This window comes from Ctenopharyngodon idella, chromosome 10 (assembly GCF_019924925.1).
Source record: "Ctenopharyngodon idella isolate HZGC_01 chromosome 10, HZGC01, whole genome shotgun sequence".
NCBI classification, from domain to species: Eukaryota; Metazoa; Chordata; class Actinopteri; order Cypriniformes; family Xenocyprididae; genus Ctenopharyngodon; species Ctenopharyngodon idella.
This window is the reverse complement of record NC_067229.1, coordinates 27,616,261-27,643,153: the sequence shown is the minus strand read 5'-3', so window position 1 is coordinate 27,643,153 and position 26,893 is coordinate 27,616,261. Positions and strand designations below refer to the sequence as shown.

The 26,893-nt window shown below is 38.5% G+C and overlaps 1 protein-coding gene across 2 annotated transcripts in view; it reads left to right on the top strand.

Annotated features, from left to right (window-relative positions):
* galt (galactose-1-phosphate uridylyltransferase) overlaps positions 1 to 26,331 on the top strand; it is a 133,980-nt gene extending 107,649 nt beyond the window's left edge. For both annotated transcript variants that reach the window (XM_051907629.1, XM_051907630.1), the window contains exons 10-11: positions 21,022 to 21,176; positions 25,783 to 26,331. In XM_051907629.1, coding sequence (XP_051763589.1) covers positions 21,022 to 21,176; positions 25,783 to 25,863 — 236 coding nt within the window. In that variant the 3' untranslated portion in view covers positions 25,864 to 26,331. The remainder of the gene's footprint in view (positions 1 to 21,021; positions 21,177 to 25,782) is intronic.
* The last annotated feature ends 562 nt before the right edge of the window (positions 26,332 to 26,893 follow it).

Below are 26,893 nucleotides of genomic sequence, written 5' to 3'. Positions count from 1 at the left end.
TGACAACCGTATTCTGCTGTTGTGTGAACGTGGCCTAACACACTTCACATTAACACTTAGGGGTCGGCTGGTCGCGCCGGCGATACCACCTTGCTTTTTTCTTATTAGTATGAAAGAGACTCAAAATACTCCGTCAGTTTTGCACATACAATTAAGAGTTATACACCATTTTAATCTGTGAAATATCTTCTTTTATTTGTGTACACTCAGAGTAAAAACAAAATGTTCTGCTTTTTGCAAAATAAAGAAAACTAACATTATGCGTGATCTGTCGTCTCCCTCTGAACGAAGTCCAATCTGATAGTTCTCAGAAAATGAACTGTAACTTAGTGAATACTAATCACAAAAAATGAGACTTATGTCCAAAGAAACATTGAAATGTCAGGTTTTAAGTCGTGTAAGTTAAATTGAAAACAAATATTTTCTGTTTATATAATCTGAATAAAAAGAGGCACATGTCAGACGTCCGTGAGTCAGCTCATTATCCGCTAATGTGGCCACGCCCACGGAGTGAGCACTATTCAGACACAAATTCTGAGGCAATCATGTATACATTGTCGCAATCGTGTATTTATTATCTTCAAAAGTGTCTATCTGCATGTTATAGCCATGGTTAGCGATCTCTGGAAGCCTCTGTTAGTTCCTGGAATGTCACATGGCATGCCTGTTCTTCACTGAGTCATTTGTGGACTAAATGTGCATAGAGCGCCCTCCGGCTGCAAATATGAATTGAAAACACAGTATCCAGTGCTCATAGTGATGACAATAAATATTGAATAAATATTACTCCTCTGTATAGAAAATTGACATAAACATATGAGAATCTATCAATATTTCTCCAAATGTGCATGCTTTTAAGTTAAAAGCCTGATGGATGTTGTTTTGTCAAAGGTAACGACGACTCCGTTTTTCATATTCATAACTCCTGATGCATAAGCTATTAACAAAAAATGGTCACTATAAGAGTAAAACAGAGGTCAAAATGTGAAGCTTGAGTCTTAGATCTTTTTAATGATGTATAGTTTGTCAACTGCACATTAACAAAGTATATTAAACAATCACAGAAAAAATAAAGACATAATCAAGACGAAACATCAAACAAAGTGTAGTGTGTATGTGTGAGATGTCTGGGGATGTGAATACTGACGGAAGGGGAACAGATTATTCAGCATGTTCATGTGCTATCTGGATCACGTGTGTGCCCACTTCTCCGACAGCAGAAATGGAAGGGGGAATGAAACTGGAGCGCGATTGAGGTATACGCATTTATATGTATATGTGTGTCAGTGTTGCTTCCCAAGCGGTGATGATCAGGGCTGCTTCATCCAAAGATATGTTGGAGTTAATGCCAGTTTACACCAAGAACGATAACTAAGATAACTGTAACGATAACTATAGTGTTCACACTAACACACGATAACGTTTTGTTTATTACAAGCTGTAAATGCTTGAGCTCTTTAAAGAAGGATGGATTCTGAATGGCTGTGAATGTTTTTATTTTTCAGCAGCTGGGAAAAAAAAAAAAAAAAAAATCATTGTTACAGTGACTCTGATATCATTTATGCTATTAACATATTGTTTATGCGATCTCTATGCTATTATCATTATAGTTGTGGTCTGCTATTCTTTTAAATTTAGAATGATTTTTTTTTTTTTTTTAAAGAGGACCTAATAAGTATTCTCAGTGACAGCTATTTGTAGTGCAACATCTTTAAAAAATTCAGCTGTTAATGTACAAATCAATTCATGCATGACAGTTCAATCTTTTTCCATTATATTTGGACTCTATTTGTTTATAATACTGCCAAAGGTATTCTAGTAGTGGTTTGGAAAGTGAGAAATGCATTGGTAAAATTTAAAGACAATTTAAAGACTTCTGACTGTTTGCTTTATGCAAATGAGTTCCAAAGGGGTATGAAGGGTGGGTCACACTGTGTGAGCCCCCTCTGATGCCAGCAGCCTATCGCAACACTGCAATGGAGAAGCACCAAATTGCAATCTCCTCCTCATCGGAAAGGGATAAAGGTACCCTTTCAACAGACAATCCTTGTTCTGAGTCTCCCATCAGGTGAGACATAACAGATATGCTGTTCTGAGTCTGTCCTGAAAGGAGATAGACAGAAACAGATCAACAAATTTCTGAGTCCCGGCCCGCAAGGGTGAGACTGTAACAGATACAACCACATTCTGAGCCTGCGGCCTGTTACAGGGAAGGCAGCAAACAGATTTGTTCAGAGTCTCCCATCAGATGAGACATAACAGAAACACCATACCATTCTGAGCCTCTGTTTCGTCCAGTGAGACAACAACAGATTCCATGATCTGAGTCTACAGCTTGTGAGGCAGCAACAGATACAACCATGTTCTGAGCCTAACAAACACTACATTCAGAGATTTCATCCAGCGAGACAGTAAGAGCTACAGCATGTCCCGAGTCTCCATGCCAGAGAGACAAAAACGTATTGACCAAGTTCTATGTGTCTGGCCCAGAGAGGCAAAAGACACACAGAGTCATTTTCAACAATGTTAAGCTCAGGAGAGAAAACCTTCACTTCAAGGTACCTTAATTTGGGTGTTCCAGATTGTTAAGGACCTTATGCACCTACATCAGGGCCTCGTCTGCGTGTTCCAGATTTTAGGACCTTTTGGTGCTCCAGGATATCAGCATCCCACAGAGCTTCGTGTTCAAGGCTGTTGAAACGGATTCCGGCTCCTTTCCACACTGCATAGTCACCCAGCACAACTAGGGAAGTCGTCACCGCCATTTGAATGCTCACTCAACTATGTGGAATGTAAATATCACTTTACCAAACCTCTTTCCAGAGACCTTGGCATTGTTGTATATTATCAGTATATGATTTTCTAGCTTACATTATAGATAATATAGCTGATGCTAGTTAATAACAAATAACCAGTCTTTCAGATAAATCAGCTGACCAACTCCCTCCACTTTACATTCATTCTAAATGACTGAACAGCCTCCTGTCGGGAGTGTTCTCATACTGCCAAGGTAAAAGACCTTGACTAGTGCTCAAACTAAGAGAGGGGGAAGGTGGTCATCTGATATACTCATAACCACACCTCAAGTGACATGTGATCCAAAAATCACTACATTCCTTAGCGTCCTTGGATGGGCGAAAGTACAAACAATCAAGGCATTTCAGGGAGTTCAGAAACTACTGATATAGAGAAGAACTCCCTTTGAAGTGAATTTGTGCTTTCTAACTTTGCAGACCTTTTTCATTTGAATTAGAAAACATTATTACAAGCTTACTGTTATGAATCGGGCTAAGGTAAGGAGATAGTTTTGAACATTGGCTGATTATGTACTTGCTCAAAAATTGATTTTGGATCATTTTTAACCTAAAAAAAGTTACGGACAGCAGCTTTAAATGATGTCTTTATTATTATCATTATAGTTACCATCCTTGGTGTGAACAGGCCTTTAGACATTTTATTTAACAGAATGTGTTGTATGGGCATGTAGAATATTTCATTTTTTAAATGTTCATTGCCTTTGTTTGTTAAGTTTCATATGATGGAAATTGTAATGTAGTATTGATGTTACAGTGTCATTGCCATCAGATAGACAAGCTCTTTATTGATTGTGCTGTGAACAAAATGCAGGGAAATTGTTGGTATTGATTCTTATTTAAGTTCCAAGTAAAAAAAAAAAAAGTGTGAGGGAAAGAACATGGTTCAGCATTATTATAAATTTTAAGTAAAAAAAAAAAAAAAAAAAAAACCTTATAAACGAAGTATTTGTTTTAACATATATTTCAGTCTTAGCCTTAGTTTCTGCTCTCAAGATCTGAGAAACCAATCTTGGGTCTTGTCACATTTGTGTACATGGCAAAAACATTTTGATTTGATGTGGTTAAATGTTGTTTAAATTAGATATCTGGTTATCTCACCTACATTAAAACATGTATCTTAATTTGGCAAAAGGGTGATAAGAGTGAGCAATATGAAATGGGTGCTTTATATTGGCTTTAATCTGGACATACAGTATGGCAACAATACCACGGTTCAAATACATGTGCCAATTTAATAAAATAATGAAAAGTTAACTAGCTTGTTTGCTTCTTAAGCACTATGAACAAGGTACAATTTTTAGGCTGACCTTGTTTTAAAACATTTGTAAACACAAGTAAATGACTAAATAGTTAACTGTTGTCAAAAGTAAGTTGAGTTTTTCACCTATTTTTGTCACATGTAGCGCACTAAACTAATGAAAACACATTCAAAATGCTTTATAAACCTTTTTAATCATTGTTTTACAATATACTTCCCTTTTGAGTGGGAACTCACACTGCATCCTAGGACGCTAATGGGAAACATCTCAGCGTGACTTGTGAAAACACGCCAATTGTATTGGCCGACATCACTACTAGTGTGACCGTGAGGTATAAAAAGGGTGCCTAGAGAATGTCACCCTCTTCTTCGTCTTCAGGGACTGTTTGTTTGAAGTATGGTAAGCAAATGATTAATTATGGCTTGTAATAAGCGCTTCGAGAAGTGTGCAGATCCGTGTCCTAGATTTTTGACACCTGATGACACACACGACTTGTGCATTATCTGTTTGGGTGAGGAGCAGGCATGCTCAGTCCTTGAAGGGGCTGTTTGTGTGCACTGTGAGCATTTCCTAATGAAAAAGCTTCACTCTCGTTTGTCCCTCTTCTCGAGAGAGGAGGAGCATGCATCTGTGCCCCGCAGCTCAGGTCCTGCTCTCACTGAGGTGAACAGGAGACTGAGATCATGGGGATCTCAGATGGAGCTCGCTGAAGAGTTCAAGAGAGGTATAAATCTTTTGCATGCTTCAGCGCCTGACGAGAGTAAGCTGCTGGAATATGTGTTGTCTCTTACATCTTCTGATCCAGCAGCCAGTGCTTTGCTGGCGTCAAGACAGGATGAGCAGGAGGTGGCTGATGCGGGTGAACAAGTTGAGATGACTGAGCCCTCTCAGCCTCCCTGCCCCGCGTATGTTGAGCTATTAGAGGTTATGGAACATGTTACAGCCAGACGCAAGCTGCCGTGGAGATGTGAGAAGGAAGAACCGCTGGCGGAAGGACGAGTGCTTTCTATCTAGACATAACCGCCCAGCTCCTGTGAGCCTTCCATTCCTTCCTGATCTCCATATTGAGATTTGTGTCATGCCCCCTATCGATGAGACGTTCGCAAGCTATCTCTTGCTGGGGGAAACATCGACTTTGTAAGCTCCGGCCCTGCTATCCAAGCCCCATAAGACAACATCTCGCTTGAATGGCAGGGCATATGCGGCAGCAGGTCAGGCTGGGGCTGCATTGCACACTATGGCTGTGCTTCAGGCTTATGAGGCTGACTTGCTGAAAGACGTGGACCAAGGTCAGGGTCTTTCCCCTGAGGCGGTTGCCCAGCCACGCTACACCACAGATTTGGCTCTCCGGGCCACTAAACAGACTGCTGCCGTGATCGGTAGATCGATGGCGGTGATGGTGACCACAGAGAGGCACCTGTAGGTGAACCTGACCAGCATTGGGGAGAAAGAGAAGGGCTTTCTTCTCAATGCACCGGTTTCGCTCTCTGAATTGTCCGAGTCTGCACCAAACAGACGGGTGTCCTGGGCCAGAAGGCCAGCGTTGCTGTGTGTGCCCCTTCTCCACCAAGGAGCAGGTCACACAGGAGGCGTGAGTCAAGGAAAAATAAGCAAGATATGATGGAAGTGATCCAGTTGAGACACGATCAGCTTACTGGAGCCGGCAGAGGTAGATAACATCTCCTCCTTTCCTCTGAGGATTATTACATCTACCTTCTCTTTTTCCTCCTCCCCTACCCCCCTTATCACCCTCACCTCCAATCGGTCAGTAAAGTCCAGCTTGTTGAGGGTTCTTACTCGTGCTCGCAACATCAGGCCCTGGGGCTGGACCAATGATGTTTCGTTGTTCCTTATTTACATAAGAACAATTTCCTGATGGTCCGGGCTTGGGTCTTATGAGTGAGTGATATTTTATAGGTTTTAAATAGCGTTGTAGGCCCCCTCTCAGTTTAAGAATTATTCTTCTAGGCCCTCCTCTCTTCAAGTATCAGATGTGAGCCTTGTCAGGTCTCCTCTCATTTTTCGAAAGTCATTTTGTAGAGATCTTCGTTCCCTGTAGCCCAAACACAGAGTGTAGCTTGGAGTCGTAAGGCCCTCCTTTGGGCCTCCTCTATCTAGTTAGCTTTCAGGTGGAGCATGGTATGGCTGCTCCTCTTTTTGGAGAATTCTTAAGGCCTTCTCTCCCTGGAGCTCCATTGAAAGTTTTCAGGAGACATAGACTCTGTGACTACTTTGTCTGTGAGTAGTTTTTAGTGCACTGTACATCCTCTCACTGGGAGAGTCATTTTGCTGAGGTCTGCGTTGCGGTATTAGGTGATACTTGGAGTTACAGGCTCTTATGGCTTCCTCATTGACTGCCTCTAGGGTTGAGCCGGGACTCCTCTTGGTTCAGAGAGTCATCCTGCTGAGTCCCTTGCTCCCCTTGCTCTCGCTTAGAGAGTCATTCAGCTGAGGTCTCTGCTAGAGCTTTACATAAACCGTAGCCTTGAGGTGGCAGGCTTTCAAGCCTCCTCTGATTATTGTCCTTTTGGGTTTGAGTGTGGTTAGGCTTCCTTTCAATTGAAGCCTTCGGTCGGAGGGCTTTGGGCAGCAGTGTTATCAGTGCTCAAAATAAACACTGATAAGCCTCCTCTCGTTTAGAGTCGTTCTGTTGAGGTGTCTGTGCATAAAGCCCTGTGTTTTGTTTTTTATTTTTTTAGGAATGAGTGTTGTTAGGCCTCCCCTCATTTAGAGTGTCATCCTGCTGAGGCCTCCACTCTCCAGAGCTTCACGCAGACAATGGTAGTAAAGCTGGCTCTGGGAAAAGTGAGCCTCTTTATAGACTGTCTTTGAAGCAAAGAGTTTGGTTAGGCTTCCTCTTGACATATAGAGTTTCTCACTGCTCGTTGCCATGTTTCTGGGCTGCCTGCATGGTCCCTTCAGACGTAGAAGTGGATGACATGTTCACTAGGAGCACTTTTTATACCTCACAGTCGCACTAGTAGTGATGTCATAGGTTGTCGCCAGCCAATACGATTGGCATTTAACACGTGCTTCAGACATCAGTCACGCTGAGGCATTCTCCCTTTAACGTAGGACGCAGTGTCTCGTTCCCCTTCTCAGGGAACCAAGGTTACATTTGTAACCCGAGACATTTTTATTTATTTATTTATTTTTTATATATATATGGATTGAACTACTCAGTCAAATTCCTCAGTGACAGACACACAAGCACATTCTAGTCAGTAAATCTGACTGAATCCTTATTAAGTAGTTTATACTGTACAACCCAATCTCATGACAAAAGCAACAATTTTACAGGTTGGCTATTTCATATGAATTTGTACAATTTGATTTGTATGACTATAGAAAAAAGTAAGCATGAAGGTCCACACCTAAATTAACCATAGGGCATAAGCAGATTGTACAAAATGTACAAACAAGATCCATGAGTTGCCATTAGAGTGTACTGGTTTACTGTATATTCATAATTTTTGGGCTTTGGTATTTCTCTACATATAAATTAGATTTACTGATGATTGATTTGTAAAGATTCTCAGTTGCTCACTCGAGATAACCATTTTAGAATTGCATTTGTGGTTATGCTGCTTATGCATGCTTGCAGTGTGAAACGTTTTTTTTTTTTTTTTTTTAAACTTTATTTCAAATAATATATTCTAGTAACATGTTCTGTAACATCATGCATGCTGTTTATTTTTGCAGGTTATATTTTTTGTAATGTTTATGCTGATAGAATGAAAATTGAGGTTTATTGCATAGAATGAAATGAATTTTATGCCAGTAATGAAGATACAGGACAGCAGTCATTGAAAAGACATTTAGCAGCCAGTGGGGATATCTGATCGGGCAGACGAGAGACTTTGAGGAGCAACTGAAGAGATGGCACAGACACAGGGTTATATTATGCTCTAGCTCTATCTAGCTGTGCTCTCTTTAATGGTTTACCCATCAGCATTGTAGAACCACCTACAGAAGTTGTCAAAAAAAGCCTCTCCTTCAATATACAATGAGCAACTTGATGTGTCACTAGTCACTGTTTGAGAATGAATCTCACTGGGAGGTTGGGAAATTGCTAGATGCAGTGACAGTCTTTTCAGTGACATTATAGATGGATATTAATTATGTTGTCTCCTCAAAGAAACATTTTGAGAATATGTTAAAGACTGTGAAGTAATTTAGATTTTGCAAATGACTTGTCTGGGTCAACAAAAAATGCAGAAAATGCTCCAGACTGTGACTAAATTGTTCGTAAATGAGACAAAAAATATGAATGTTAGTTAAATACTAAATATAGTTTAACTTTGTGTCCATATGTGGTTTTGTCTGATATTATCTTCCTGCATGCAACAACCAACACAGCACAAGCCGTGATGTCCATTTGATGGACAAATTACTTTTGTTCACCAGTTCTTTTTAATTAGCCTTGACTCATTTGCAAATTAGCAGTTTGAATCAGGCTCCGTAAGTGAATCGTTCAAAGTTGTTACTGAATTCACAACTGATTCTTTCACTAGACTGCAAGTGATTGCTTTGTCTTATTCAAAATTAACCAAAAAATGTTATTGTGATTGTTTTTAACATATATGACCCAAATGGTAAAGTAGAATGCACTTTAAGAGAAACTTTGGTGACATTTTGGAACCATATTCAATACGTTTATTATTATTATTAATGTTGTTGTTGTTGTTTTCAAAACAGCAGCAATATTCGGACAAGACAAAGTAATATTTATCCACCATATTTTTAATGTAAGAACAGATGCAGCCACTTGTAAATTGAATGTTTTGAGGCTTCCGGTGTCATCTGCTTCCAGCTGTTTTAACTGTAAAACACATTTTCACAGAATCTGTAAAAATGTGAATATTTTTAACAAAATAAAGGAGATAACACAAAATACATGTTATTTTTTATTTAGTACTCTCCTGAGTAAGATATTTTACATAAAAGATGTTTACATATAATCCACAAGACAAAAAAATAGCTGTATTTATTAAAATTACCCCATTCATAAGTATGTGAACCACTGATTCTTAATACTGTGTGTGGTTACCTGGATGATCTATGACTGTGTGTTTGTTTTGTGATGGTTGTTCATGAGTCTCTTGTTTGTTCTGAACAGTTAAACTGAGCTCTGTTCTTCAGAAAAATTCTCCAGGTCCTGCAGATTCTTCAGTTTTCCAGCATCTTTTGCATATTTGAACCCTTTACAGCAGTGACTGAATGATTTTGAGATCCGTCTTTTCACACTGAGGACAACTGAGGGACTCAAACACAACTGTTAAAAAAGGTTCAAACATTCACTGATGCTCCAGAAGGAAACATGATGCATTAATAGAGGGGGGGTGAAAACATGTGAATTTGAAGATCAAGGTAAATTGTATTTACCTTTATTTAAACTGAAGAATCTGCAGAACCTGGAGGATTTTTCTGAAGAACAGAGCTCCGTTTAACTGCTCAGAACAAACAAGAGACTCATAAAGAAACATCACAAAACAAACAAACAGTCGTAGATCATCCAGGTAACCACACACAGTATTAAGAATCAGTGGTTCACATACTTATGAATGGGGTTATTTTAATAAATTCAGCTATTTTTTTGTCTTGTGGATTATATGTAAACATCTTTTATGTAAAATATCTTACTCAGGAGAGTACTAAATAAAAAATAACATGCATTTTGTATTATCTCCTTTATTTTGTTAAAATTTTTCACATTTTCACAGATTCTGCAAGTGGTTTACATACTTTTTCTTGCAACTGTATTTAAAACAGTTCATGTGACTATGGTGGTTCAACCTTAATGTTATGAAGCGACGAGAATACTTTTTGTGTGCCAAAAAAACAAATAACGACTTTATTCAACAATATCTAGTGATGGGCGATTTCAAAACACTGCTTCATGAAGCTTCGAAGCTTAATAAATCATCTGAATTTTCATTTTTTGGGTGAACTAACCCTTTAATTCTGTGTTGAAAAATAAGGTGGATATGTTACAAGTACAATCAGGGTCACTAGAGTGATCTTGTCAAATTGGAACTAATTTGTACTAATATAACTAGAAATGCACTTTTATTCAGATCTTGTAGTTTGTGCTCCTTGCTGATGTTCTTGTAATGTAGTGTAATTGTTAAACATTGTGGTAAATTTCAGACTATATATTCCTAAGTATACTAAATATTTGTCAGCCATTTCTTCTTCTTCTTTTTTCGAGGTCAATCGTGTAGTGTTCACTATAAAGTATTACAGCGAACGAGAAACTGAGCTTTTAAATGTGTTCCTTTTCTCCTATAGTGTGCACTTGGTCTTATCGGTTGATCTTTCAACAGTGTTGAACCCATCTGCAGAAGCTGTCAAAGTCTCTCCTTCAATTTAAAAACTAGATATGTCACTAGTCACTTTTTGAGAATGCATCTCATCTGAGATTGAAAAATTGCCAGATCTACAGCCATTTGTCACATAGACCATTTCTTTTGACAGACTTTTTTTTTTTTTTTCTGTCAAAGGAACAACTAGTTTGAAACTTCCAAAGAATTATTTGTCTTGAGGTCCTAGCATTTACACACTGTGTGGTGTAGACTACTTTAAGTGTATTCAGTTCTATTCTGTCATAAAGTTGCTTCTTTGAATATCTGTTGAAGTAAATCTTCAGAAGAGGGTCACTTTAGTTACCCACCATAACCTCCTGCCTCTTATCCTCCGTCGTTCGGATCCACAGGCCATTTCATACCCGACAAATGAATTATCCTCATAAAAGTGATGGCATCGTCCCTAATATGCCATGGTCAGGCTTGTCTGAATAAGCAGCCAGGCATATTAAATCATTCTTACACAGATATTAGGCCTATTCTATCAGAGAAACACTTAAAACACCAGGACGGGCTGCAATTTTCTCCATGCATGTCTGAGGTCTGAAACATTTAAATATTTCTGTTCTATTTGAGACTGTTGTTTTGTGTTATTTTTATATGCAGTTCATATTAAATTCCAGTCTACTTTGCTTCAGTCTGAAAAGTCTGAATCGTGTTTGTCACCGTGAAACTCCCTCTGTAATTTTTCCACCAAATTGAGCCCAATGACTCATACTGTATATCTTTTACAAATGCATCAAATGCGAAAAATACTTATAACATTATTTTACTTGGAATCTTAAAAACGGAAAGTTTCTTAAACTGTTTCATTTATCACATATTCTGGACTAAAGGTCTGATCTTCTTGATTGACACTTTTATAAATGTATTATAAAGCTATTATAATGCACAATTTAAAACTATATTTTTTAAACACTTTTTCTCTTTAAAACCATCCAGAAATGTTCCCTTAACTGAAGAATCACCAACATATGGCTCACATGTCTATTAATAATCTGTGTTTATTGTATCATTTCATAATGCTCACATTTGTTCATTGATGTGCCATACGCCCAACTAAAGATGGCGTCTCTCCAAGGTGCCTTTTAGTAAAGATGTTGAGTCTCAATTGGAGCTGAAAGCAGCTTACAGAAGTGAGTGTGAGAGGAGGATACGGCTGAACAGAAGTTTGGCTCTCAATGCTCCTCTTCACAGGGCTGGGAGGAATGGAGAGAACATGGAAAAATTAATGGTTGAAGGAATTTTGCTCAACATTGAAGGCTTCATTAACAATGTAATTCAAGAGAGACATGAGTGTGTGAATGAACAATATATTTACTCTGGCTTGCTGTTATCAACTCATTTTCACAATTATTAGAGACTCCATAAACTGGCAGAAATAGTTTACACAAGTTATATGAATGTTACTTGTCTGTTAATTGTCTGTGTTGACAGACAATTAGAGTCAGTGTTGGGGAATGTTACTTTTGAAAATAGTGTGTGTGTGTTTAGATGTTATGTTACATCCATCCATCTACTTATTTGGGTAAAAGATTAATAATCATGTAAATACAGGGGCAGGGTAACTAGTGTAACTCAAATTCTTTTGATATAGAAGAATATTGTAAGCAACAAGTATGTACTCAAAATATCTGTTTATTTTATTTATTTGCAAGAGCTATATTATTCAGTCTCAGAGAGTATTTTGGAGCTACAATGTTTGTACATGCATATTTCACAAATTAATCCTCATTGTGATACCACCTTCAAATACCTTTGTCCCTGATATATTCCAAATAGCTTTCTTTTCCCCTAAGAACCCCCCATATTGGTCTGATTGCATTTCAAATTCATTTTGATAAGACCATGCCATGCATACTAAAAAAAAAAAAAAAAACTAAAAACAAAACAATAAAAGCCCTAGAGATGAGGACTGGCATTTCTCCTAAGCTTTGCATCATGGGTATAAAGCCTCAGATTAAGTTGGGAACAAACTATTTTCATTAGGCCTGTTTACAAGCCACAGTCTGTCAGGGATGGGTGAAGGGATGAGGTGAGGACTCAAGAATGCAGATATGGTCTTTTTATTAATCAAAAAATAAAACCAAACAAACAAAAACTACCCCGTGGGGGAAAACATGACCGGCTAGACTAGGCAAGGTAAGGCAGGACAAGGCAGGAAACAACAGGGAGCAGGTAAACATGATGCACATACGACAACGATCTGGCACAGGACTGTAAACACATGGAGAATAAATAGGGAGAGCAAACAAAGCAGGTAATGAGGAAGGAGAGGTGGGGCAAATAAACCAATAAGCAGATAGCAAGAAGGGTGGGGTTAGACAGGAGAGCACATGGCACATAGAAACAAACATGAAAAGCCATGAGCTCACGCCTAAAGCCCGGAGCACACCAAGCCGACGCAGACGAACTAGTGGCGACGAAAGCAGACTGTGGGGTTGGCTCACGTCACATGACACATGCACCAAACCGACGCTCGACACCCGACAGCCAAGCAGCACGTCCGCTCTGCGTCTGCATAAGAAGAAATGCCTTTCCGTACCAGCAGGTGGCAGGAGCTGAACAGCCAACCGACGAACTGACCGACGATCTCCAACGGCAATTCAACATGTCGAATCGGCCGAAAAAAGCAGACGAGGACCAATTTCAGCCGACGGTGCAGAACACACTGAGAAAACTTAGTCGACGAATGAACAAAAACTGCCCGACGGCCGACCGTCGGCTTGGTGTGTTCCGGGCAAAAACATGGCAAAAACAAGAGCACATGACACAAACACGCAGCCAATGAGAGCTCTCAGAGACTGTGTGTCTACACAAAACATGACAACATGAAAGCACACGGCCAATGAAAAACACAATCCGCATGATAAACAGCACAAGACAACAACAAAGCACCCGGACGATATAAACACAAACAGCGTGCTATGCAGAACACAACAACTCACGCAAACAGAAGAGCGTACAGCCCGAGCAAACTCGAAACTGCATGCTCACACAACGAGACCAGAGCAACAGAAGACAAACACATGGAGCATGAATGTCCAAACCCCAACACCAAACTAGACCAAAGTGCTGTTGTTTTGCCGAATTTCCTACCCCCGCCAAATTATTAACCCCCTAGTATTGGTAGGTTTAGGATTAGGTGTGTGGGAGGGGTTGGGATTAGGGGTGGAGTTAGGATTAGGCAATGAGATAGCAACTTCAACGAGGGGGGTAATAATTTGGCAGGGATTCGAAATTCGGCACAGCACTGGTATCTGAACACCACGCTCCACACACAAAACAACTCACGTGGACAAAAGAGCCTATGCCCTGAACGAACCTGAAACTGCACACTCACAATGACAAGACAATAGCTGTGTCAGGGCTCTGTCGCCAAACCAAGAATAAACCAGACTGAAGTGACAGAACCCTGACACAGTCAGAAGAATTAAGGCTAGAAAAGTTGTTTTCTCAGTATTTCTGTGTAAAAATCAGGTTACAGCAGGTTTCGAGGCACATATTTATTCATTTATTTTCATTAGTGGTGCTTGACAGTGTAGACTATAAAACCGCCAGAACAATCCCATGGAATAGAAGTGGGGTCTTTTTACTTGGCATCACCCAACCTTCATCCTCACAATGATATACGTTAAAAGCCACCAAGAACATCTTTGCAACCACTTAGCAATAGGTTAAAACAACTCAAAACACTTAAGCAACTGCATAGCAGTACCCTGGCAGCCACAAACCAAGATGCTAAAAGAAAACACACTTGAAAATCCCTTACAAGTGTATAGTAACGTCCTAGCAGTCACGTAAAAAAAAAAAAAAAAAAAACACTTAGCAATCACATAGAACTGCATAGTTTTGGAAGGACCAAGTACCACTCATATTTTCTTCATCCGTCTGTAAACATCCTGATGAATTCTCTGTACTTAAATCTGTCAGTCTTGTTCCCATGAGTACAAAAGATTCCAGCAGTGGCAGCCTCAGAGTCTTGCTGTCCTAACCACCTGATGCTATCTGTATGTTGAGAACATCTAGTACTGTATCTGATGGACAAGAGGTTTGAAATGGTACAGATGGACTCAGTGATTGTTCAGTACATGGTCAGCATGTCCACCTCCTACAGTGTGAGTGAGTCTCCTCAGAGACAGATACCTTATGAAGAGAGCTGAAGATTTTATTGAGAGGATAATATGTTTCTCTCCACTCGGTGATAGAGAGCCAAGTTAGAAAATTACAGAAAGTGATGTGTGCAACCTGTCCAGGACATATTTCACTCCAAGAGCAAATGTAGGAAATAAGATCCTGTTCTGTACTAGCCACAATAGTCAAGCTTCACTTCACTGTTTTAGTTTTAGGAGACCTCAACTTTGATTTAATGTTTGGAAAAGAGGAAAGTCACATTTAATAAAGGACGCCATTACACATTGTGTCCCATGAAAAGCTTGTTGTTTTGTTTCCAATGGAGCTCATTAGTTTGGGAAAAGAAAATATTTGTTTTTTGTCAGTGAAGGCACAAAGGCATTCTGATGAGCCGGGGAGGTAGCGTTCGCGGGCTAATTAGCGCGCAGCTCTGTTGTGTGTTAGCAGCATGGCGACTTTCACTGTTAATGAGCCACTCTTGCTGATGTCACCTTCTGGTTCTGACTTCCTTTTTGGTTCCTCAAATAAGTTTTACTTTTGCAAATATAGGTACAATCTGCTGGCTGAATACAAGTATTAGGCTTTTCACACTTGAGAAAGTTAACTCTGGGTCATTCTAAACCCCAGGTAAACGGAACCCTGCGTTATCTTGCTTCACGTTTCACACTGATCATAATTTACCCAGGGTTAACAAGGGTTTGTGATTCTTTTTTTGGATTTTTTTTTTTTTGGAATTGGGGGGGTGATTGGAGGAACATGTTCACCAATTCTTTAATGACCATGTAGAAAGTAGCCTTCTTGTAGTCTCGTTTTTAAATGTATCGACCAATATTATCTTGTTTCATTCATCATCGTGGGAGATGGGTGTTTATAGAGCCTTTTGCTGTGCATAATGGAATTGCATTCTCCTTGAAGTATAGATACACAGTGTTATTTTATTATCACTGAGATACTATTACAGTGTTTATTAACCCTCTATGGGACGAATTATGAAATCACAGTTAGAAAAAAAAGAATGACTTTATATTTTACATATATTTAAGGCTAAAATCATTTTCCAAAATTATTTTTTTTCATTTAACCTTTGACCTTTTTTAGGATTTCGTCATTTATAACTGACATTGTCCTATTAGGGTAAAAAAAATTTTGGCAAATTTGGCAATATGCATACACATTCAAATGCATTTTCACTATCTGAAAAGTAGTGAAAAGGTCTTTATTTATTAACATTCCATTTTAGCTTATTAACATTCCATTTAGCCCCTCAAGCATGGGGCCCGGTGCGATCGTACCGGTTGCACTACCCTAAGGACGGCCCTGACTGCTTCTATTCTGCTTGATCCTCAACTTCTTTCTTTCTTACTACGACCTTATTTTCTGAAGCACTGCCGTCACTATCATCAATATTTTCTGGATAAGGTAGCTTTTCCTCTCTGTGTTCTATAAAACTTACTAACATAAACCTAAAACACAGGCAAAAAGGCTATTATACTGCCTGCCAGTAATGAACAATACTGCATCTATATCCTACAGAAAAAAATCTATCCCCTAATAGGACTTTGTCATTTATACATAACACACATGTTTTTTGGTATTTGAGTAATTGAATTTATAAAATGTGCATTAAAAATGGCCAAAAACTTTAGAAAACACTTTTGGATATACAATGAATTTTTTTTAAAAATTTAATTTTTATGTATTTCCTAGTCTAAAATGAACTCACAATGGAGCCTTGACAGCATGTGACCGAACATGTGCTCATGTCTCCTTCAGATCCTTGTTGCCAAAAATGTCAAGCACGTGGCACATAGATTTTAATTTTTTTGGCTGAAGGGGATGTCATATGATAATACTAAAATGTATTTTTTTTTTGGTTGAATATTATTATTGTATTTTAAATGCGATTTTCTTTGCATCCTTTTTAAATGACGAGGCACTATAGAGGGTTAATATTTTGAAATTAGTGTTTAATCAGTATTTAGGTTTTTATTATTTTCCTTTTTTAGCTAATGTTTTTGTATATAAAATTCTTACTTTTAGTTATACAAGTACAGTACATTAAATTAAACTAAATGAAAATTAGAAATCTTGGCAATTACCTGAAAAAATGGTTATTTATTTATTTTTTATGTATTTTATTTGAGTTAATGTTTCTTTTATTTCAAGCAACTATTTATTTATGGTTTTAGTTTTATTTAACTAAAATAATCCTGCTACGATGTAGCTTCAACATTTCCCTGTATACCTTTTGGAACAGCATTCACTTTAAGACTAATTTTCTTAAAATGCTGCCTACATATGCAGCTCAAATGGTTTTGTAACATGGCTCATAAGAGGGTTTTGTGGCATCATCAGAAAAGGAAATTGGTTTCAGATGGTGAAGCAAAGTTTTACTTTTTTTACATTTATTTTATTTTATTCATTTCTTTGTTCAGTGGGGAAAGTTCTAAATGAATGTTGACCTCCAACAGAGATATATATACATAATTATCCTCTATAATAGCAGATGAAGGTATATCGAGGCATGTCAGTTGAAGGCTATAAGAAGAACAAAGACCACATAATCTTCAAGAGCATCTGACCAGGTGGCTTTCAGTCTGTTTAGGCACATTTAGCATGTTGAACAGGTTTTAGCCTCCATCACTCAAGGCTGTTGGACCTTAGGATGGGCTGTATATAATTTTTAAGCAAAAAATGAAATGCATTTCATATTGAAAATTTAATCAGGATGTTGAAGGCCCCTTTTATGGATTCATATATTTAGCTGTAGAACCAGGATAAACAGTCATGGTGCATTATTTAGACTGCAAATGGAAAATTACCAGCCAGTCACTGTAACTAGTGGAACTTTTCAGTGCTGAAATCCTGCTTTTACTGTCATTGAAGTTGTTTGTTTTATGGCCATTTCTGCACAGTGGTGCAAATTGGGAATTATTAGATAGCTTCAGTCTTTTCCAAACAAGTACCTTTGTGAACAAGATATGTGAAGACTTTAATTGAATAAAAGCTCCAAAAGCACACCTTGAATTCAGCTTGCCTTATTATTTAGGTAATCCTATTCATCATGGAGGGGACATATTTCTGTTTAAGCAAAGACAGTCAATTTAAGATAGACTTTAGTAATTCCACAATCTAAAGTCATAATCATTTAGTCACCCGTCCCAAACATGCATGATTTGTTTACCCCCTGTGAGGCTTGAAATTAGTTTGTTGCTCTTTTCCACAGAAGTAAAAAAGAAAATGGTGTCGTGGCTGCCAAACTCCAAAAAAGTAGTGTATATTGTATAGTGTATATTGCCTGAAATTTTAAGTTGTAATTCACCAACAATCCCCCTCTCAAATCTTTGTGCTTTGAATTCCAATTTGAAATTCGCAGTAAGAATGAGCTCCTATTTTTATTAAGAGCAAACTTCTGATCTTTTTTGCATTATATATTAGCAAGAAGAGCAGAATCTGCTCTGTTTTGATGCACTATTGTCGCTGCTAATGAGGTAACCAAAATTAGCATTGCTTCAGCCTTGATTTTAATTGGTGGTTGTGAAAATGAAGTGTTTTTGTCTGTGTATGTGGGGGTGGGGTGGGGTTCCTTACTTATATAGTGAAATATTATGACAACCAACACCAGTAAAATGTCCTCACTAGTTTAAAAAGCCTTATAAATTGGCTAAAACATGTTTTTATTTAGCGTTTTGCATGTTACTGTGATGGTTAGGTTTAGGGTTAGGGGTTGGGTTAGGCCATAGAAAATATCATTAAAGTCAAATATAAAATCAATGGAAGTCTATGCATTGTCCTCAGTAATATAGTGCATATAGACTTCAGCAAAAGTTGGGTGGTTCATTAGCTTTCAGCGTTATTTATGAATCCTAATAATGGTACAGGAGGGTCTTGCTCAAGGCAAGGCGTATGAACAATCCAGATTGCATGCAACATTTACTATTTTAATAGAAAAGATGACATCACTATAATTGGTAAACTGACATGGAATGTCTTGTAGAGCTCAGATCACCAAACTTGATATTCTTGGCCATTGTGCCAAGTGTTTTTACACGTTCAGACTGTTTACATTAGGTACAGTATTGGGGAATCTGAGCCTTACATTATTTTCACTGGCACGGATGAAAATGGCCGCTAGCCAGCGATCTCTACATACCTTCATACTGCATTGAAGTAACCCCTGAGAGCCGAGAGCCAAATGTAAAGCAGGAACGTCAACAAACTCGAGAAGAAACCCAAGATGGGCCAAAAAGAGATGTGTGTGCATGTGAGTGCTGGGAAGTAAGATCCTATAACATCCAGCTAGCATGAGGCAGTCGAGAAAATGCCAGCAAAGGAAATGAACAGCCGTTTCACTGGAGCAGTCGGGATGAATCTGATTTAACTTGCATGATACGCTTTTCATTCATTACATGGGGATAAGAGAGGGGGATCTGGGATTGGGCGGACGGCCAAACCACTGGTTCTCACAGCCATTTTATAACTTAATATGCACCGTGAAACCTTACGAGAGATGTCTCGCATGCCATTGGCATCCAAAGGTTCGCAGGCCTTGTTATTGTACATTGGCTGGGTTCTTAATTAAGGCTTTAGTTTCTGTGGTTTGTTCTGTTCAGCATATTCAGCTTTGATGTAGCCACATATGATTCTTTCACTTGTAAGAAAGATGGATGCCAAGTCAATTTGATCAGACTGAATCATGCAGGAATTTTTGACTTTTTTGAAGGGTTCTGAGAATGACCTCCATCGGGATAGCGAGAATTTTTTGATCTGTCTGATCTGTTGCTGAAAATGAAACACATAGTAAACTTAATGAGCCATTGCATGCTGCGTCTTAACGTCTTAATGGAAATGACTGAACTTTCATTTCCTTTCAAAGATCACATCTGTTCAGTCAATAGAGGTCATGACATCATTCTAGAATCAATATGAAATTAAACTTGACCCTATGTACTTGGTCTTATTTTATACAGTTGGAAAGTTATTCCAAAAAACCTTTGTCTTTGTAGTCTTTTGTCAAATAATAACTTGGCCTAAGGGCAAATGGCAGCTATTTAGGCTATTATTGTAAGTAATGCTTTCTGTTTTATGCAGTGGTTTAAGGCCCTGATATACTTACAGCGAAGTTCATTTTCGTTCTTCAGAAAAAGAAGTTTGAAATACGATATAGCGATACAGCAATGTACTGTTAGCGAACATCTTGACGCTGTCTAGCTGCTGAGAGTGACGTTCAGATGAATATATAAATATGTGCTGTGTGCTTTCCTCTCCATAACAAAATAAACGCATCAAAAATGACAGAAGTGAGAAAACAGCAGTTAAGAAAGCATCTGATCATAGCGATGTGGATGTTTGCACCAACTCTGCAATTCAGCGCTCCAGTCAAGTCACGTCACTTTTATTTATAGCACTTTATACAATAGATTTCTTTAAATTTCAGCTTTACAGTATTAAGCATGAAAAAAAAAACAGTGTCAGTGTCTCTTTCAAATAGAATTACAACTTTAATACATTTCATTTAATACTATAGAGCAGCTCTCAAGTTTGTTCATGTTTTGACTCACGTCTGACCTCGGCCACCTAAACAAAAGAAATTAACCAGGAAGAATTACATGTCAAAGAAGGCGGAGCCTCAGAGCCACACCTACCTATTATGTAATGGCCATGGACCAATGGTACATCAAGGATGTTTACCAGCCAGAGTTAACTCTTCCAGAATGTTCTCTTTGGTGAGCTGTTTCAAACTCCAGAAACGCACTTCGTTTTGGCCTGATTTTTGTACGAAATTATGTCACACCAGTTCTTCCTTTGATTTTGCTTGAAATGTATCAGGGCCTTTACGGTAAAAGGAAAAGTTTACCCAAACATTTCCAAAAAGTTTAATGAAAGTCAATCGGCTGTTGTTTTGAACCCCAGTGCCTTTCATTTTATGGACAAAAAACATTTTAAATTTGTGTTCCACGAAAGAAAGAAAGAAAGTCATACAGGTTTGGAACAACATGATTTTTCATTTACTGTCAGGGTTACAGCAATAATAGTATATCATTATTCAAAGAAGCATTACCAGTAGGATATGCATGGATGCTTTTGAGGGTGACTTGAATTTCCGTCTCTGTATATTCCAGATATCTTGGCTCTCAATAGATAGAGGTTAATATCAATATAGCTTTTTTCCTTGAACTACATTTTTATTCTTCTAACAATCCACTGCAAAGTCGCTTTTAGGTCTGGCTTTATTCTGGTGTGTAACAACCATCAAATCTATTCCGGATGGATAAAATCCTCTTTTTTCTCATTTAAAATCATTCAACCATTTGGAAATATGACACATTATGGAAGAAAATTGGGTTGGACATATTTTGTTTAAAGTTTTAAATTAAATGATGATGCTCTTAATAGTGTCCAATTGCAGTACATTATGTGTGGTAACAGTTGTTGTCTGTATTCCAGGGGCTCCGACAGGAAGTTATCTAAAGGAAGACGTGAGCCACTGGCAGCTACATGCTCACTACTATCCTCCTCTACTGCGATCCGCAACCATCCGCAAGTTTATGGTTGGATATGAGATGCTAGCTAATGAACAGAGGGATCTTACACCTGAACAGGTGTGTTTTCTTTTTTTTTTTTTTTTAATTACAGTTTACAATAATATAAATAAATAAATAACATCAACATCATTATTATTATCTTTTAATTTTAACGTATATCTTATTCGGCTTTTGTCTGTTTTTTTTTTTTTTTTTCTTTAACATGACTCTTAGCAGACCTTTGGATTTCTGTAAATGTGCATCTGGGTCTACACACTTGATAGGAAATAAAAAGAGTGAGCAATGTCCTGTTTGGTCATAAAGTTTGTCAATACCGTTTGAATCAGGTCACAGGTTCTCGTTTACAGGCTGGTTTTGGGTTTCAATTTAACGCCTAGGCAGACCTGTATATTGTATTCTTCTCCTGACTCCTGGAGTGTTTTTATCTGTCTTTCCACTACATTTAGAGTTTCCACTAAGCTTTAGTTCCCCAATTATTCCTAGTTCAACACCCAAGATGTAGATAACCTCTTTCTTAATGCCAGGTTTTTATGACCTAACATTACTCAGCCCCGTTTCTCCAAAGCCACAGGTTATAAATGGCTTCTGAAGCAGGTTTTCCTGACAGCTGATGCTGTCAGATTTTTAATAATTGGCCAGTGAGGCTACTTTTGTTGTTTATCGCAAGGAGCCTTAAAGCACTGTTATAATGTCACGCTTAACAGTTTCTGACTTCTTCTTGCGGTACTGAGCTACTGTCCTCAGTATCATTGGAAGGGAGCAGCATTCGATTAATTCACACTGACTCATATTTCCAGCACTTCTGCACCTACTTCACCTGCTTCATTAATGTGTCCAGTCAGGTGGGACTTACTTCCACCGTCTAAGTGTTTCTGTCAGGCACACCCAGGCCAGGGTGACCCTGCTCAGTCTGATGCTGTCATGTGAGCGAAGGGGAGCCGAACAGAAATTGAGTCCCCTATTTTCCTGTCTCCTTTTTCTCATTGCGGCCGCCGAAAGAAGGAGGATAAGGGTGCAGCACGTTACGCTTCTGATTGATGCCCATCTGGATGTATTGATTGATAGCTTGATCAAATTACAGCCTTCCATCCGGAGGTTGTCAGGACACTGGCTGTCAACGCTGATTCGTCACGCTGTGACTCTGTCCGTCGCACTGACTTGGGTCCAATCACCGGCCCCCCTCCTGACAGCAATCCGAGCCCTTTTCACACTCCTCGCAAACCCATTTCCCCCCAGCTTGTCCACCTGAATGTGAAATTTATCAGCAGGCGGTGAGCGTTATCAGTCCTAAACCAGGACATCTGTTTTTCTCCGAGCTAAACGAGTGAGAATGGTTTGGGCTGCTATAAATTGGACTTGGTTATCTGTCGACCTGACCTCTGTCTACTGAGCTGGATTGCGATTGGTGGGGAATTCAAAGCCAAGTTAGCGTGTGGGCACACTAGAATGACCAGTCCAGACTTTACAAGCCAATATCGTGCCCCCAATGGACCCTGATAATTAATCTTTACTTTAGTTTGATTCAGTGGTTCACCTCACAATACTATATTGATGTTCTTACATCAACGTTTTACATTAGTATTTTTGAGGAAAAGAGATTCCAGTCTATGAGAAGATGAGACTGAGATAAGAATATAATTGGCTCCACAAGTTATCTGGCTGCTCATAGTTGTAGTGTCTTTGACAATGAAGTTGTAGCTTCCTTTTGAAGATTCAGACTCTGATTTGGTGTGTCACGGATAGACATTTCAGCTTGATGAAAGGCTCATTGACAAGGACGTTAACTATAACGATAACTGTAACTATAAAGGGCCAGATTTATTAACAGCTTTCGCCAGCGCAAACCCTCTTTTGCCATTAAAAAACTACTGTTGGGATTTACTAAAGACTGCGTGTAAAATTAGCGCTGAAAAGGCATGGACTGAGTTTTTTTTTGCGGCTGACCTTATTGCATATGCATTTGTAGGAATTTCCCTTTCGGACACAAAATTTATGGGAGGAGAGTATTTAAATTAATCACGCAACGCGATTTACTAATGTTTGCGCTAGTCAATTTACTGGTATTTGCGCCATTATTTAATGCACAAAAAAAGCATGTCTTAACCCATTTTGCGACATAGCTGCAATTGTTGCTGCTAGGAGGAGACACCACAGAGAACAAAGAACGTGTGGTAACAGGGAGAAAATATTTTCCACTCCTATTAAATTCTTTGGAATGCCAGATGAAGACATTATCCGTGTATTACATGTAACAAGTTGCGCCTGTGTCGGCCCGCACCTGATGAGCACCAGCTCTGCTTATTTGTGACCCAACACTAATTTGCACTGCTCTTGGTAGATTGCGTTGGTCATTATGTAAATGATTTGACTGCATCTGTTCTTTAATTTGCATGTCAGCAGTAGATCACGGGCAAAACTTGACACTCCCATCGGCGCATTTGTGGAATTGCGCTCTCACGCTAATTTGCCCCGTTTAGTAAATCAGGCCCAAAGTTTGAATAATTGTTCTAATTCTATGAGAAGAGGGAAGTCCACACCACAACTAACGATAATGGCATGTTAGAATCACTTTAAAAATGCTTTTTTTATATATATACAGCTGATGAACGATAAAAACATTGACAGCCAATCAGAATCTACCTGAATTTAAAAAGATTGAGCATTTAAAGCAGCAGATGACATAATTGCAGCATGCTTAAAATTAAAATTGTTATTGTGCGTGTGGTGGATGCGAATACATTTTTCATTATAGTTATCTTTATAGTTATCGTTCTTGGTATGAACAGAGCTTAATTTACTGATCATAGTAAAAACAAATTTGCTTGTTCATTTTATGTTTTGAAATGACTTTTGTTATGTCGAAATCACAAGAAAATTAAGTCAACATTTTGAGACAAGACAGAAAAATGTAATAATGTTTTTGGCCTCTTAGGGCTTAGATAGATTCCCTCTTCTAGATTGATTGCTATTAATAAACATCTAACTTTTGGAACAATAATTGATTGAAGACAGTGTTCTAATTTCTTAGGGTGAACTACATAATCTCATTAGGCCAGAATTGAACCCAGGATGTGCACCCCTGCTCAACAAGTCAAAAGTCACATACGCCATAGCCATATTTACACCTGTCTGGTTCCTAGCACGCACAAGTACATATTCATATGCCAGTTATTGCCAAGTATTATGTGACTCATAGTAGGGACGCTAAGGGTAATGCGGTAGACGCTTTTTTAAAATCTTCGGCGCTCAAACGTCATGACTGAACGGCTTTCGTTTGGAATATCGTGCTGAACCTCTGGGGTGATTTAATGTGCTGTAACATTTATTATGGCTTTATGAATGCGGCACTCCCATGGTGAGCCCAGCTGCCAGTGTTTATGAGACTGACCTCTCACTCAACGGCGGCAACAGGCTCCATCAACCCGTGCCGCAGCGGCAGTTGCGAAGGAATTAAAGTGTTGTGGCTGAGAGATTGGATCAGGAAGTGACACAGCCGCTAGGACGTTTAATCACACCCCTGCAGGGACTTATCTCAGGAGAGAGTGGGCGACTGGTGGTTCCTCTACTGTGAGCGCTAGACATGAATACAAAGTCTGTCGTCGCTGGAGGGTCTGGGTCACAATGTGTGTTTTTCATAATGTGCTTTCACAGCAATCTGCCTTTTTTGCTACAGTTTTATTTTTCAAATTTATGTCTCTATCTCAGCAAATTGTGTAGATGTTTATGTGGTCCAGGCACTTCTAGAGAACTCTATATAGTGGAGACTGGAGCTAGTTGTCACGTAAATATTTCTCAGCACAGGTTTATTTTCTGTAAGTAGTTTCTGTATAGACACATACTGTATCTGGAGGTCAAATCTAATTTAATCAAGTCTAATTTATTCTAATGTATGATATGTAATTTATTATTTTATTTTTATTTGGAACTTGACATGTAAAATGTTATATAGAACTACATTAGTGTTCAAGAGTTTGGGATCGGTAAAATATTTTTTTATTATTATTTTAATATGTTCCTTGAGGTTCACTTATATTGTTAATAAATGTTTTGTTTTTTTGTTTTTTTGCACAAAAAACAAATAAATATGAGGAAAAGCAATTATTTTCAATCTTCATTCTGACCTTCTGTCTGGAATTATCCGTTTTTAAGGGGCGGCTCCTTTAAGGCTTGTCAGTAAATGGTAGCTGTTATGCAGCAGTATCAGCAGTATCATTTCACAAATTTCTATTTGTCAAAGAATCCTGAAAAATATATATCATGGTTTCCACAAAATATTAAGCAGCACAACTGTTTTCAACATCGATAATAGTAATAACTGTTTCTTGATCATCAAATCAGCATATTAGAATGGTTTCTGAAGTAATGATGCTGAAAATTCAGCTTTGATCACAGGAATAAATTACATTTTACAATACATAATTAAATAGAAAACATCTATTTTAAATTGTTATAAAATGTCACAATATTACTATTTTTACTCAGCCTTAGTGAGCATAAGACTTCTATAAAAAATAAATAAATAAATAAATAAAAACATAAAAAAATCTTACAGACCCCAAACGTTTGAACGTTAGTGTACTGTACAGTATGTGGTAATTGTTGAGTACCTAGTAACTCATGCAGACTTTTCTTCTGTCTCTCTCCCTTTTCCCCATTTTCACAGGCTGCAGAACAGTTAAGAAAGCTCGGAGAGGAACATTATAAGGTGAAAAAAACAGAAGGTGATGGAGGGATGGAGAACTAAAAGAGTATGACCTGTCGGCCACCTTCTGTGTCCAACGGCCAGATAATGAGGACATAAAACTGAGAGAAACAGATGGAGCTGTAAGACGATTCATCTGTTTTAGTGCAGAGTTTAAAATTTGAGCTAACTGCTTTCTGAACCACTTTTTTTTTTTCCCATTTCATTTAAGTTAGAAGTTAAAATTGCCTCTCAAGTTTCTTTTTAGGGCCCTAAAGGCCACCTAGAACACTTTATAAACTGCCTAGCAACACCACAGGGCCCTAAAGGCCAAACCATGGGAGCTGGTAATTGCTCAGTTGACAGCCAAAGTGATTTTTCAGAAAAGTTTGAAATGACAAGTTGTAATCTTTGCTTTTACTGTATGTGATTTCTATAGCTTTATAGAATGCTGTATGCTTTAAATTCTTTGATAAAGTTTTTTTTTCCCTTTTTGGCTAAATAAATTTTGGAAGGAAACATTAAAAATAAGTAGATAACAATGGAAAAGTGTGCTTTTAAAGTGCTCAGAAACTATTGGAAAAGACTTTCACCTAGCGAACAAGTGAAAAATTGTTAAATTAGGCATTTATATAGTGCTTTACTATGTACTACAGTACACCCAACACGTTTTACAATCATATCAGGGGTCTCTCCTCATCCATCTGGATGATGCGATGGCAGCCGCAGAACAACGGTACCAGTGCACTCACCACACACCAGCTATAGGTGGAGAGGAAGAGAGAGAGAGGGATAGAGCCAATTCATAGGATGGAGATTATTAGGAGGCCATTGGAGGGAATTTGGCCAGGACCACCGGGGTTACACCCCTACTCTTTTAGGAGACGTGCCAAAGGATTTTAAATGACCTCGGTCTAATGTCTCATCGAAAGGACAGTGCTTGTTACGGTAAAGTGTCCCCGTCACTATACTGGGGCATTAGGACAAACACAGACCACAGGGTGAGCACCCCCTGCTGGCCTTAATAACACCTCTACCAGCAGCAACCTAGTTTTCCCAGGAGGTCTAACATCCAGGTACTGACCAGGCTCAA